The 14,330-nt window shown below is 36.8% G+C and overlaps 1 protein-coding gene across 1 annotated transcript in view; it reads left to right on the top strand.

The window, feature by feature from the left end:
- The window catches only part of ARHGEF7 (Rho guanine nucleotide exchange factor 7), a 310,305-nt gene that overhangs the window by 231,314 nt on the left and 64,661 nt on the right, over positions 1–14,330 (top strand). Inside the window, exons 14-15 of the mRNA XM_069094099.1 lie at positions 11,287–11,425; positions 13,223–13,282. Of these exons, the coding sequence (XP_068950200.1) occupies positions 11,287–11,425; positions 13,223–13,282 (199 nt within the window). The remainder of the gene's footprint in view (positions 1–11,286; positions 11,426–13,222; positions 13,283–14,330) is intronic.

Below are 14,330 nucleotides of genomic sequence, written 5' to 3'. Positions count from 1 at the left end.
ATCAAATACTTGACATCTCAGCCTCAATTTCCTTAAATGGAAAATGGGGATAAAAGTAGCATCTGTCTCACAGGATTGTTGTGAGGATCAATTGAAATAACAATATGTAAAGCATGACATGAATGTTAATTCTTAGTGCTGGAGCATGTGTATACACACCCACCCGCACAATATATACATGTATGTAGAATGTGCATATGTATTATAAATATTATATTGTGTGTATATGTTATGTGCACAATATATCATATTGCACAATATAATATGTGCGTATATATTATAAATGTTATACACATCTGTGTTATTATATATACATATATATGTATACCTATACACACATACATAATGCATTTATAATACATAGATATATTGCATATAGTTTTTGGTGGGGAGGGTTTAAGTTAGTTTTCAGAGAAGGGAGAAATTTGTCCTGAAATTGAGATCTTTTGGAACCAATAACATTTTGGGAAACTCCTAGGGCTTTTAAAGGGAATGTTTTTCAAGTGTATGCTGTGTTTATCCCCTGTACCATTACCTTAATAGCTATTTTGATAAATCTGTGAAACTTAAACATAGTATTTACTCAAAATAACTGGAGCATAGAATAGAGATAATTTTCTGAGTCAGGAAACTCTTTGTCCCTCCTCCACTTGGTATATCCCAGAGCCTTGCAGTGTACTGGCTGATGTCATTCTTGGAGAAACAGTCCTACAGTAAGGAGCCATCAGAGCTCAGTCCTAAAGAATTCAGAGCCCTAAAAAGGCAGAAAGTCACTAAGGGAGCCTAGAACTCCCCAGATCTGTCAAGATGCGTTGCCTGTGTGCCCTCCTCAGACCTGTAAGCAGTGAGCGCTCACAGTCTGTCTGCTACAAACCAAGCCCGGCTTCAGGGGTGTAAGTCTTGGATTTACTTGGCTTTTGGAAGTAGTTGCTACTTACTGCTTTTAAAAACGTAGTTGATTACCAGCTTTTAGATTGACTAGTCTAATATTTTAAACATAAAAACTCTGTTTACCTAACATTTATTAAATGGTGAGACCACTGTGAAAGGTATTGCTCTCTAGTGGGGATCAACAATGTAATTCTGATAGGCTGGATTGGGGACTTGGCTTTTGGTAGCATAGGAGGCAGTGGTTGGCATTGGCATGGAGGAAATCTCAAGAAAGTAAGACTAACTTGAATACTTAAGGTCATTTTGGCATGGATATTTTAAAGATTTTTCCAGTGCAAACTATCCTAACACGTTCTTAGTATTGTAGAATCTATAGATAGCTTAACTAAAATATATTTGCCCCAAATCCATTTTTCTTGATTAAATCAGCTGTGATATATGTTCATGTCAAACTATTTTGAATAAATTGCAGCTTTAATAATTTATACCATGAAATGATTTAAATTTTACCCCCAGCATTTTGTTCCTTTTTGCTCGACTAATTTTTTTTTTTGCTCGACTATTTTGTGTGCCCCCTTTGTTCCTTTTCTGTGGCTCATTTCAGTAAACACAGAGGAGATACACTGTACAGTACTTTCTAGTGCCAGTAGAAATTAAGTGAACTGAAGAGAACCATTGTCTTTTCAAAAGAGCTGTGAGCAATATGCATTGTTGTTTTTTTTTAATTCAGCATAGAAGTAAATAAATAAAACTAACACAATGACCTGCAAAAGGATTTTAAAACTCTCATTGGCCTGCTCAACAGCTTCTAGCATTGTATAAAAATCTCATTCCTCCTCATTTAGACATTTACTGCTGAAAACCTAGTTTTGTTTTCAAACAGGGCTTTCTCTTAGTTTCAGTGCTGTCTCTACCAGATATGAAATTAACTGAGGGGAGTTCATTTACAGCATAAACATGAAATTGCTGGTGTATATTATGACTTTGAAAGCTTCCTGGATAAATCCTCCACAGTTAAATTAGGTAGAAAATATTTTATGGGTGGCATTTAAGCAAACATTATTAATATATTCTTGATGTCCTACCATATGGTTCCTTTTTAATTTGACTTACAGAAGTTTTCAAAAGCATAGGATAAAACTGTTGGCATCTCATGAATATTCTTCTAATCCATACATTAACCTCTGTTGGTAATGGAAGAGACCACTCAATTGCTAATGTTTATGAGCTATTAGATTGTAGTTTTCTGAGGAAGGATTAATAAGAAGATGCAATGATTATATTGTTTAAAAAATTTTTGTATCGAGAAGAACACTGATTTTGTATGATCAGACACTGAATAATGTGATAAGGGATTGGAGATGAAATTAATAACTTTTGTGCCTATTCTGTTCACTCTACTCTTACTATAACTATTTTCTAGTTCAGTCACCCTTGAGATACAGGGATAGAGGTTGCAGTATCAGAGGGAAAATAGGAACAATACAATGATGGCATTCTTTCTTACTTGATGGTCTAAGCAGGTACTTCAGTTCCTGTTGTCTTGTGGTGAGGATTATGTACAGTAAAATTAGAGAGTCATCTATGGTGTTTGAAACTGGTGGCAACAACTTTAAGATAGGATTTTAATTGGAGGAAACTTTTGTGAACATTAGTCACCACCCACCCCTCCACCATTTTACAAATAAGACAACAGAGGCTCAAAGAGATGAGCTGACTTCCTGAGGTCACAGGGTTAAATAGCAGAGTCAGCATTTGGATTCTCATTTTCTGACTCCAAATTCAATAGTCTTCCTACTATGCATGTGTATAGTGGAAGCTACAGTAGGAGATGTTTAAGCATAAACAAGATGACATTACCTCTATTTTATCTGTACAATTAGTGACTATTTCCATGTTGATGATGAAATTATATGATGAGTTATAGAATTGGCTCAGACCCTTAAAGACCACCTTTTCCAAGACTCTCATTTCACAGATGAAGAAAACAAACTAATCTCCATAGTGGTAATTTGCCATGGTCATGTGACTAGCAAGGAGTAGGATTGAGCCTAAAATCTCACCCTTCAGAGGCAATCATTTCCCCAAAGAGTTGGGGACAGTAGAGCAATGACAGTGGATTTTAGAGCAAATAAAAAATGGATGGTAACTATAGAGCTAAAGTCCCTAGATTTATTTATGAAGTTGGATAATTATATGATGACAAAGCTGGGGGAAATTATTTATAGTTAAATACCAAAACTTTTCCATTTTTTAATGCTCTGTACTGGAATTTCTGGGTGCCTAACTACTTTCTTTTTCAACAGTTGACTTTCACATAAAATTATTTTACTTGATTTCCGGAAAAACATAAAAGCCATGTTCTGTATCAAGATAAATCTAAGAAAAGAGGTAATGTTCCATATAAATATCTATTTTTTTGTTGAGGAGAAGATGAGAAGGAAGAGAATAATAGGCTGGTAGTTGTTTCCATTGGTGAATAAGTTTAATACATGCATTATGAAACATAAAGAATAATTTACCTGAGGAATAAGGGACTTCAAGGATTGTAAATACAATTGATGGTCTATTAAGGAAGGAAACCATTTGCTATATGTAAGAGGAAAAGAAAAAAAAAACAGGTGAAAGAAAAACTAAGGGGAAGAACCAGAGGACTAAATGTTTCACAGGTTTAACACCCAAATAATAAACTATTGAAAAGTAGTTTTGTTTTTCAAATTAAATGTGATATTTTTTTCAATTATAGGCAGGTGTACTAAACAGAGGCAGAAATGTAGATGACAGTTTGATACAACAAAAAGAGCACTGAATTGGTAGGAAATGATTTTGGATTTTTAATTTTGGGTTACCCTCTTACTTTTACCATATGTAAAACAGTAACTTCCATTTCTAGGATGTTTTGAGGTTTACAAGTCCTTTTCCTTACAGCTTTCCTTTTAACATTCTAGTATGATCTTTTAAGCTCCTCAAGGTTGGAGACTATTTTGTTTTTGCCTGTGTATACTTAGTTCCTAGCACCTAGCTCAGTGCTCTGTACATACTATATACATTTAGCAATTTTTTAAAAATGGGATAATTTTGGGAAGTGATTAGGACATGTTTTATTGACTCCGTTTTATAGATAGGGAAACTGAAACTGAGATTCGTGTATTCCATAGTGACACAGCTTATAGGTGTTGTTGATAGACTATTGATCTTGTCTGACTCTAAGGCCATTATTCTTTCTACTAAACCCAACTGCCTTCCCTCATACTCTATACTTTTCTCCTCACTGCTCCCCTGTCCCATTAGAAATTATGCCTTCCTCTTCCAGTCAGTCTTTCTCTGACATTTATTATATTTCACCTTATATCAGCCTTTTTTTACTCCCTGTTCTAGAGTGTAAGCCTTTTGACGGCAAGAACTAGACTATGAGGCTCCTTAAACAACAGTATTATGATATATTTATTTATTTAAAGGTATGGACTGTGTGGTTATTTTTTTTAAATAGGATCATAGATGTAGAACTGGAAGTGGCCTTAGATAGGTTAAAATCTTGTTCAATTTCCTCATTATACAGTGGCCCAACATTACAGGCATAGGTCCATATTGTTTTCCGTTCAATAAAATAGCAGTTTCTGATTAAATTTGCATTTGCTTTCATTTGGATGATGGATTAGTAGTTCTTTTACTATAGATCATTTCTTTCCTTAGAAGAGCAGGATGCCACATATGATTAGGGACCTAATATTTTAAAATTTTGGTGAAACATAATGAAATAGTTTGTGATGGACTGAGTTTCATTCACCTCTAAGCCAGTTTTTGACTGTTGATATTCCAAGATTTGAAAAGATCCTAATAAACGAAGTACTCCATTTTTGTTACTTTGTTGTGGTGTAATTGATTTAATAATGAAATGTTACAAATACTAAAGACCCTCTGAAATTCATTCACTAATTCTTATTATGACCTGCAGGTGATTCTGGGATCTTGAATGCAATTTCAGCTTAGTTTAAGATCTGGGGAGATCTACCAAACTGGAAAAGGTTTTGTGGGCTCAGTGACAGATTTTTGTATCTGTTATCAGAGAATCTCTTGTGTTTGGAAAGTACTCTTGCCATATGGGCGACAGCAGTCCTTGAAGAACATTTATTAAATTGTGGAGATTTACTAAATTGTAAATTCATCATTGCTGGACTGGGAGAAGGTGGTGGTTTGGGTGGGTGGGGAGTTGCTCACTGGTCTTTGAAACCAAAGGGCTTTTGAAACACTAAAGTTTAATATTTATGAATCAGGGACCCGCAATAAGCTCTCTGTGCTTGGTAAAAATGAAATACTAAAATGGAATAAAATAATATACTTTGTTTAGGAAAGACAAAATTATTCTCAGGTAATTGTTCTATGATTTTTGTTTTACCTGTGGACATTTGATTGCTTCTTCTCATTAGTTAAGTCAGTGGAGCCCATATCATCTGTATGATAAACAATTTAAATTTAAGGTCTAGGTGATTGTTAACAACAACAAAGCAAAAAGCAAAACAAACAAACAAACCAGTTACAACCTGTTTTCATCTTTTAACCTGTTAACCTGATCCTAATTGTGATTCACTTCCAGCCTAAGCTTTAATTTACCATGGTCCAGTTTGGACTCTTAAAATCATCTATTCTTAGGGCAGGAACAGAAACTAGAGGCTATTTAATTCAACCCTTCTGTTTTACACATGAAGAGACAGAGGCAAGTGATTTGCCTTGGTTAGTTGATAGCAGAGGTCCAACTGGGGTCTTGGTCTTCGGACTCTCAGTTAAGTACTTTTCCCAAGAAATGGTGCTGCCTACTTTTTCTTGTATTCTTACTTTCACTTCTGAGAAGAGATAATTTATTTAAAGTCAACAATTACATAACCAAGAGCCGAGATGATGAGCATGTTCTGCAAATTATCAGTGATCATTCTGCATCCACAACAGCTGGCTGATCTAGGTCTTGAGTAAGGAGGTCGGAAGTGGCAAATGGGAAAATATGAGCATATTAAGTTTAGAGCCAATTTGGCTTTATGACCCCCAGCAGATGAGAAAACATAGGGAGTGACCTTTGGAAGATACATATTTAAAGGGTAAACTGTCATAAAAAAAGGTTTCCTTAAGCAACTTGCAGTGCAGCACCTTCTTTTACAAAGCTCACAGAGTTGAGAGTTTACTTCACTCATCTCCATAAACACTAAGTGATTCATGGAGAATGGTGATAATAGTCATAGCGTTTGTATGTTTTAGAGTTATTCTGAGTTCCAGAGAGTTCACTTTAAAAACAAAATGTTTTTTGTTTTGTTTTTGCTTTTTGAAGCGGGGAAGACAGGACAATTGGGGTTAAGTGACTTACGCAAGGTCACATGACTAGTAAATGTTAAGTGTCTGAGAACAGATTTGAACTCAGGTCCTCCTGACTCCAGGGTTGGTACTCTATTCACTGCACCACCTAGCTGCCCCTAAAAACAAGGTTTTAGATAAAATCTGTAACTTTTTTTGCAGCTCTTGCCCCTCTGAAGGTTTGAGCTGCAGAGATGATCTTTGTGAAAGACAAAGGATTATTGATGGACCATCCTTCATCCCCCCTTTTCTCCATTCATATGACCACTTTTATTTAGCCCTTGTCACTCCTCACCTGAACTATTACAGTTACCTTTTAATTGGTGTCCCTCCCTCCATTTTCTCCTCTCTCAATCCCATTCTTCCCATAGCTGCCAGATTGGCCATGTCACCTCCTTACTTAAAAAGCATCAGTAGCAGGAGAGGAGCCAAGATGGTGGTGTAGAAGCAGGAAAACTCCCTACACTCCCCCCATAACCACCTCAAATACCTATAAAAAATGACTCTAAACAAACTTTAGGGCTACAGAACTCACAAAGTGACAGAGAGAAACAAACCTTCCGCTGAAGGCAGCCTGGCAGGCAGACAGGAAGGGTCCATTGCAGGATGCTGGGAACAGAGACCAGCTTCACGTGAGCCTGTGGTTTGAGCCCCAGGGTAGGCCGACCAGCCCTGGCTGGAGGGACTTTGGGAAAGTGGATCCTCAGCAGCTGTGGTGGTTTCCAGAATTATCAACCCATAAATGCCAAAGACAAAGTGAGAGGTCAATGGACTTTGGGAACAGGGGGTCCGGGAGTGCAGTCCAGCCTTTGTCCCCCAGAGGGAGAAGCGGCTAAGGTACGGCAGCTACCACACGGCTGCTTCAGAGCTCCTGGCCTGCCTGCAGAGATTGTAGGGGGACCAAGCAACCATTCTGAGGAGTAATCGCTTTTGCTTTAACCTGTTTGGATCTGGATTGTGGTCTAGGGTGGAGGACCTGGGGTGGGTGGAGGTTTCAGAGAGGGCAGCAAACTAATTAGCTCTGGCAGCTGTGAAAACCCCAGCCATTGGGACAAAGCTTTCCTCTCTGGAAGCTGAGTTCTACTGTGGCAAAAAGCTCAAAAGTCAAGTAATTTAGTGGCAACATGAGCAAGCAAAGGAAGCAAAGCAAGCACAGCAATCTGACTTTAGATTCCTTTTTTGGGGGGACAAAAAGTATCAAAGCATGGAATGGGAGGAAGACAATGAAGACAGAACTCCTGCACCAAAAGCTTCCAAGAAAAATATGAATTGGTTACAGGCCATAGAGGAGCTTAAGAAGGATTTTAAAAACCAAATAAGAGAAATGGAAGAAAAATTGGGAAGAGAAATGAGATAGATGCAAGAAAATCACGAAAAGAGAGTCAATAACCTGACTGAAGAAAATAACACCTTAAAAAATGGACTAATTCAAATGGCAAAAGAAGTTCAAAAAGCCAACGAGAAGAAGAATGACTTAAAAAGCCAAATTTGCCAGATGGAAAAAGAATCTTAAAAGCTCACTGGAGAGAATCATTCCTTCAGAATTATATTAGAGCAAATGGAAGCTAGTGAATTTATGAGATACTATTAAAAATAGGGGGTGGCTAGGTGGTGCAGTGAATATAGCGCCAGCCCTGCAGTTAGGGGGACCTGAGTTCAAATCTGGCCTCAGACACTTAACACAAAAACTAGCCATGTGACCTTGTGCAAGTCACTTAACCCCAATTGCCCTCCAGAAAGCAAAAAAAAAAACAACAAAAACAAAAAAACCCATACTATTAAACAGATCCAAAGATGAAAAAATAGAAGACAATGTGAAATACCTCATAGGAAAAACCACTGACCTGGAAAATAGATCCAGGAGAGATAATTTAAAAATTATTGGACTACCTGAAAGCCATGATCAAAAAAAGAACCTAGAAATCATCATTCAAGAAATTCTCAAGGAAAATTGCCCTTATGTTTTAGAACCAGAGGACAAAATAGAGATTGAAAGAATCCACTGATCACCTCTTGAAAAAGATCCCAAAAAGAAAACTAGGAATATTATAGCCAGGTTCCGAAGTTCTCATATCAAGGAGAAAATATTACAAGAAGCCAAGAAGAAACAGTTTGAATATTGTGGAAACACTATCAGGATCTGGCAGCTTCTACATTGAGGGATTGAACGGCTTGGAATACGATATTCCAGAAGTCAAAGGAGCTGGGATTAAAACTAAGAATCACCTACCCAGCAAAACTGAGTATAATGTTTCAGGGGAAAATATGGTCATTCAATGAAATAGAGGATTTTCAAGCACTTTTTTTTTTTTTGCTTTTTGGAGGGCAGTTGGGGTTAAGTGACTTGCCCAAGGTCACACGGCTAGTAAGTGTTAAGTGTCTGAGGCCATATTTGAACTCAGGTCGTCCTTACTCCAGGGCCTGTTCTGTATTCACTGTGCCACCTAGCACCCCAACTTTTAAGCATTCTTTTTTTTTTTTTAAAGCAATCAGGGTTAAGTAACTTGCTCAAGGTTACACGGCTAGTTATTTCTGGGTGTGGTGCTAAGTAGCTGAGCCCGGATTTGATCCCCAGGTCATCCTGACAGTGGAGCCGGTGCTCTTACTCTCCGTGCTTCCTGGCCGCCCCAACTTTTAAGCATTCTTGATGAAAAAAACCAGAGTTCAATAGAAAATTTGACATTCAGATACAGGAAACAAGAGAAGCATGAGAAGGTAAACAGGGAAAAGAAATCATGAAGAACTTATCAAAGTTGAGGTATTTACAAAGTAGGAACATGGAAAAACGATAATTGTAACTTACGAAACTTTTTTTAGTATGAGAATAGTTGAAGGGAATATAAATGTATATATGTGTATATACATACATATGTGTATATAGGAGGGTATATGGGAGTATGAATACATATGTAAGTATATGTATATATGTGTATAGGTATACATAGACAGAGGGCACAGGACCAGTTGAATAGGAAGGGATGATACTTAAAAAGTAAAATTGAGAGGTGAGAGAGGAATAGAATGAGAGGAGATGGGGAGAGACAGAATGGGGTAAACTGTCCCATATAGAAGAGGCAAGGGAAAACTGTTACAATGGAGGGGAAGAACAGGAAGGCAAAAGGGAATGGGTCAACCTTACTTTCATTGAATTTGGCTCAGGGCGGGAATGACATACACAATAAATAGGGTGTTTCACCCTACAGGAGAGTAGGGAGGAAGGGGATGAGAGGGTGGTTGATGGAGGGGGAGGGCAGGTTGAGGGGGAAGGAAGTTGGAAGTACACACTTTTGAAAAGGGAAAGGGTCAAAGTAGAGACTAGAACAAGTGGGGGATGGGATAGGATGGAGGGAAATATAGTCAGTCTTTCACAATATATCTACTATGGAAATGTTTTGCATAGCTACATGTGTACAACCTATATTGAATTGCTTATCTTCCCAGTAAGGGTTGATGACAAGGGAGGAAGGGAAAGAATCTGGAATTCAAAGTTTTAAAATAAAATGTTTAAAAAATTAAAAAAAATTATTATTATTTTTACATGCAACTGGGAAATTATATACACACACACACACACACACACAGGCACTGGGCTATAGAGATCCATCTTACCCTACTGGAAAGTTGGAGGGGGGGATGGGGGAGGATATAGGAGAGAGCAGATTGGGGGAGGGAGTATACAGTGGGATCGCTGTTTTGGGGTGGTGGGTAGGGAAAAATGGGGAGAAAATTTGTAACTCAAAATCTTGTGGAAATGAATGATGTAACCTAAAAATAAACATAAAATTTAATTTAAAAAAAGAAAAAGGAAAAAAAAAGCATAGCTCATTATTACCTACTGGGTAAAGTACAAACTTATGTGTTTAGTGTTTAAAACTATTTACAATATGGTTCTGACTTGTCTTTCCAGAATTTTTTCACGAGTTTCTCTCTTCCTTGATCTCTGTTCTCTCTACTCTCTGATACTCCATCTTGATGACTTGGTATAACCTGTCCTTCTTCATTGTAGGAATATTCTCTCTCTTTACTTTCACCTTTGGGATTCTCTACCTCTGTTTAAAAGACATTTGTTGACTCTTCCATTTGTTAATATTTCCCTCCACTGTTGAATTATTCTCTATTTACTTTTAATGTGTTTTTTATTTACTTACCAGTAGAATATGATCTCCTTGAGGGCAGGAATAATTTTCCTCTCTTGATTTGTATTCCCCATCAGCAAGCACAGTGGCTTGCACATATCTGGTACTTAAAGTAAGTGCTTGGTGGATTGAATTGAGTGTAGGGGTTGACAAGAGAACTGCACTGGAACTTTTCGTTCATTACGTGGTGTTTGAGGGATCTCAGTATAAAATGGTTTTGCTGATTAGATGATCCCATCAGGATCGTCCAGGTGGAAGCATATGTCCATGTGTGTATGCATAAAGAATTGGCATTAAACATAGAATTGTGGCATGGTGCCTGGGGACATTATGGTGTCTTATCTTTTCAGTGTTTGAAATGTAAAAATCATCATCATGTGGTAGAAATATGTGGAACTCACTTGAATTTTTTAAAGTTCGTTTAAATTTTTCACTTTTTGGGTTACAGTCATATTTTTGAAGTACCTTCCAAGTAAGAAACTTATTGGACATTGTCATGACATTCAGATTTTTTTCTCTGATTAGAGAATGCACAAATTCACTTATGTTAAAATATTTATTCCTAGGAAAGGTTCTGAGAAATGATTTTGCCCAAATTACTGAGGAAATTGAGGCCCTTAAAATGTTGCCCAGGGTCATAGAGCTTGTCTGTAGTGGAGACTGAACCAGAGCTCTATCCTTCTGAGCCCTAAGACAGTGAGCTTTCCCTGCTGTGCAGAAGGATAGCCTGACTTTCTTTTGTTCTTATTCAGATTTGTAGCACTGACAAAATCTTTTGTCATTCTCTATCTTTGTTCTTCATTAATCATAGGCATAATTAAGGATGAGTAAATGGCCTAGCCTAGCAGTTACTGTAACTTTGCTTTGTCCTTTACCCTTAACAAGAAAGTTCTTTTGTGTTGATGCTTTGTTTGCTCAGTGAGGATTTGGGAGAATTTATGGAGATGAAAGGCGCCAGCAGTCCTGGGATTCTTGTGTTGACCACAGGCCTCAGCAAACCTTTTATGCGCCTGGATAAATACCCTACTTTACTCAAAGAACTTGAAAGACATATGGAGGTACCATTTTTTTCACTTTACATTCATTTGTTCAGTACCTTTTACATGTAGAATTGCTACTTATGTTTTTGGGACACAAATGAATCAGTATAACAAACTGAAGGTGCCATGTGGGCCAGGGGTTGGTGAGACACAGAAACTAACTATGGCCCCTGACCTCAAGAAGCTTGCAGGATACACATTATAATGAAAACTCACTACATGTTTCAGAGCTAACTAAAAATTTCTCTGGGACTCAAGATGGTTTCTTAAAAAAATCTGTTTTACTTTTTGATACATTCAATACCTCTTTCCTCTTCTTGCTCCCCCCACCCCCTTCCTCCAATCAGATTTGGAAAGGATTTTACAGGCTGCCTAGTCCAACTCATATCTCTTCCATGTTATATCTGAGAAGTGACCATCTACCACTTTTTTTAAAGACCTCCACTGAGGGGTAACTTACTACATCCCTACACAGTGCAAATCACTTTTAGATAGCTCTATTTCATATGTGTGTGTGTGTGTGTGTGTGTGTGTTTGTGTGTATGTGCGTATATGTATGTATAATTTCAAGCCTGAATTTGCCACTTTGTAACTTCTGCTCATTGCTTATAGTTCAGCTCTATGGGATCAAGCAAAAATAAGACCAATCCCACATAGTAGCCCTTAAAAGTACCTTAAAATAGTTATCATATGCCTCCTAAGTTTTATTTTATTTTTTGTCCAGGCTGAACATCTCTTTTTAGCTTCAGCTGATCCTCACAAGGCATAAGCTCTAGACCCATCCTGGTTACCCTTCTCTGCAGGCTTATCAATGAATGTCCTTTCTAAAATGTGGTACCCACAATGAAACAGATTCTAGATAAGGTCTGACGAGGGTAGAATACATTAGCCCATTTACTTCCCTCTTCCCAGACATTATTCCTTTCTGACTGCAGCCTAAAGATGACATTAACTTCCCAGCTCTCATACTACATCGTTGACATCTTTAACTTTCAGTCCACTACGACTCCTAGATCTTTTCCAGATGAGCTGCTCTTTTACCACCTTCCTTATTGTGGAAAGGAATATACTTTCCTTAGAGTAGAAAAAATTATGATTCCACCATCAGAGAATCTGGATTCAAATCCTTGCTTTACTACTTAATTCCTCTGTGACCTTGAACCTAGGTCTCAGCCTCTTCATCCATGAAATGAGACTGTTGTCCCGAATGGCTCCCAAGGTCCCTTCAACTGTACATCTTTGAACAGATTAAAAACAAACAACCCTTAATTCCCTCTAAAACGTTAACATTTTGGGACTTGAACAACTTTTACCTTTTTCAGATACCATCGTTTCTAAAATCAAAACTACTTTTTAATTAGAAATTATGGCCATTAGCCATAAATATCAAAGTAATTTTTAAAAGTTTGTTGTTGGGCAGCAGAAGTAAAAAAAAGACATTAAATAACAGCTGGATTTGGTAGGTTAATTATTTTTCTTTTTTTTAAATTATTTTTCTTATTGGCATGTTATTGAAGGCTTAGCAAGAAGGGGCAAAAACTTAATTTTTCACTCTTCTATTTCTCAAATGAGTTGTGTTTTGTTTGTGTTTTGTGAGTCCTTTGAATTCATATGAGAGTCCTGAGATCCCTCGGTCTGCTTTTCTTCCTGGATGGAAAAAGTAACATTTATTGTAGTAGTCAGAGAAAAGGAACATGTTGAAAGCAGAATTATATTTTTACAAGTTCTGGCATTTCTATAGCAGTAATATGTTTTTAAGAAGTATTTTCTGTTACCAAAATTGACAGTAATATTGTTTTGTTTTGTTACAATAAGGATTATCATCCAGATCGGCAAGATATTCAAAAGTCTATGACAGCCTTCAAAAATCTTTCTGTAAGTAAATTATTTTTATAAAATTTTATTTATTTTATTCTGAACTTAAGAAATAAAAAAGCATCTACATAACATAGTAGAATAGAAAAAAGAGATAATTATGCATTAAATTGCAAATCCATTATGTACAACTTCCTACTCCTTTTAAATATATAATAAAGTTGTCGTGTGACTTTCTTTTTTTACCATTTCCCTTCCCCCTTCTCTTCTGAGATGGCTACCTTTAGGCAAGAGTGTGTGCATATGTGTGTGTGTGTGTGTGTGTGTGTGTGTGTGTGTGTGTGTGTGTTTGCTTGAATGTGTAAAACTAGATATATATTAAAAGAATTTATAGATTTTCAGGTAAAGGTCTCATATCTCAAATACATAAAATACTGTCATGTATAAGGGTATGAGTCATTTTTCAGTTGATAAATCATCAAAGGATGTGAACAGACAGCTTTCTGAGTAAGAAATAAAAATAATTTATAGTCATGTGAAAAGGCTCTAAATCATTATTGATAAGAGAAATATAAATTAAAACAACCATGGGATATTATTTTACACCTCTCAGATTGACTAAAATGATTGAAGAGCAAAGCAAAAAATGTTGGAGGAAATGTGGAAAAACTGAGACTCTAATTTACTGTTGGTGGAATTATGAACTGATCCAACCTTTTTGGAGAGCAATCTGGAGTAACGCCCTAAGAACTCACCTTTGGCTCAGCAGTACCACTACTAGGTCTGTTTCTCAAGATGATTAGGCAAAAAGGAAAAGAATATTTAAAATACTTATAGCAGCTCTTTGTAGTGGTAAAGAACTGGGAAGTGCAGGAGTGCATGTCAACTGGGGTGTGACTGAACAAGTTGTAGTATAAGATTGTGATGGAACACTACTGTGCTGTAAGAAATGACAAGCTCAGTGATTTTAGAAAAACTTGGATGGACTTACACAAAAATGAAGAGGGAAATGAGTAGAACACTGTATACAGTAACAGCAATATTGCTTTAAGAACAACTTTGGGTGAATAAGTAATTTTAACAATTATAAATACCCAAACTAACTACA

Source organism: Petaurus breviceps, unplaced genomic scaffold (genome assembly GCF_028583685.1).
Source record: "Petaurus breviceps papuanus isolate PSGF00001 unplaced genomic scaffold, PetGlider_PUasm1.0 214, whole genome shotgun sequence".
Lineage (NCBI taxonomy): Eukaryota > Metazoa > Chordata > Mammalia > Diprotodontia > Petauridae > Petaurus > Petaurus breviceps.
Note: the sequence above shows the minus strand (reverse complement) of the source record. Positions and strands in the feature narration are given on the sequence as shown.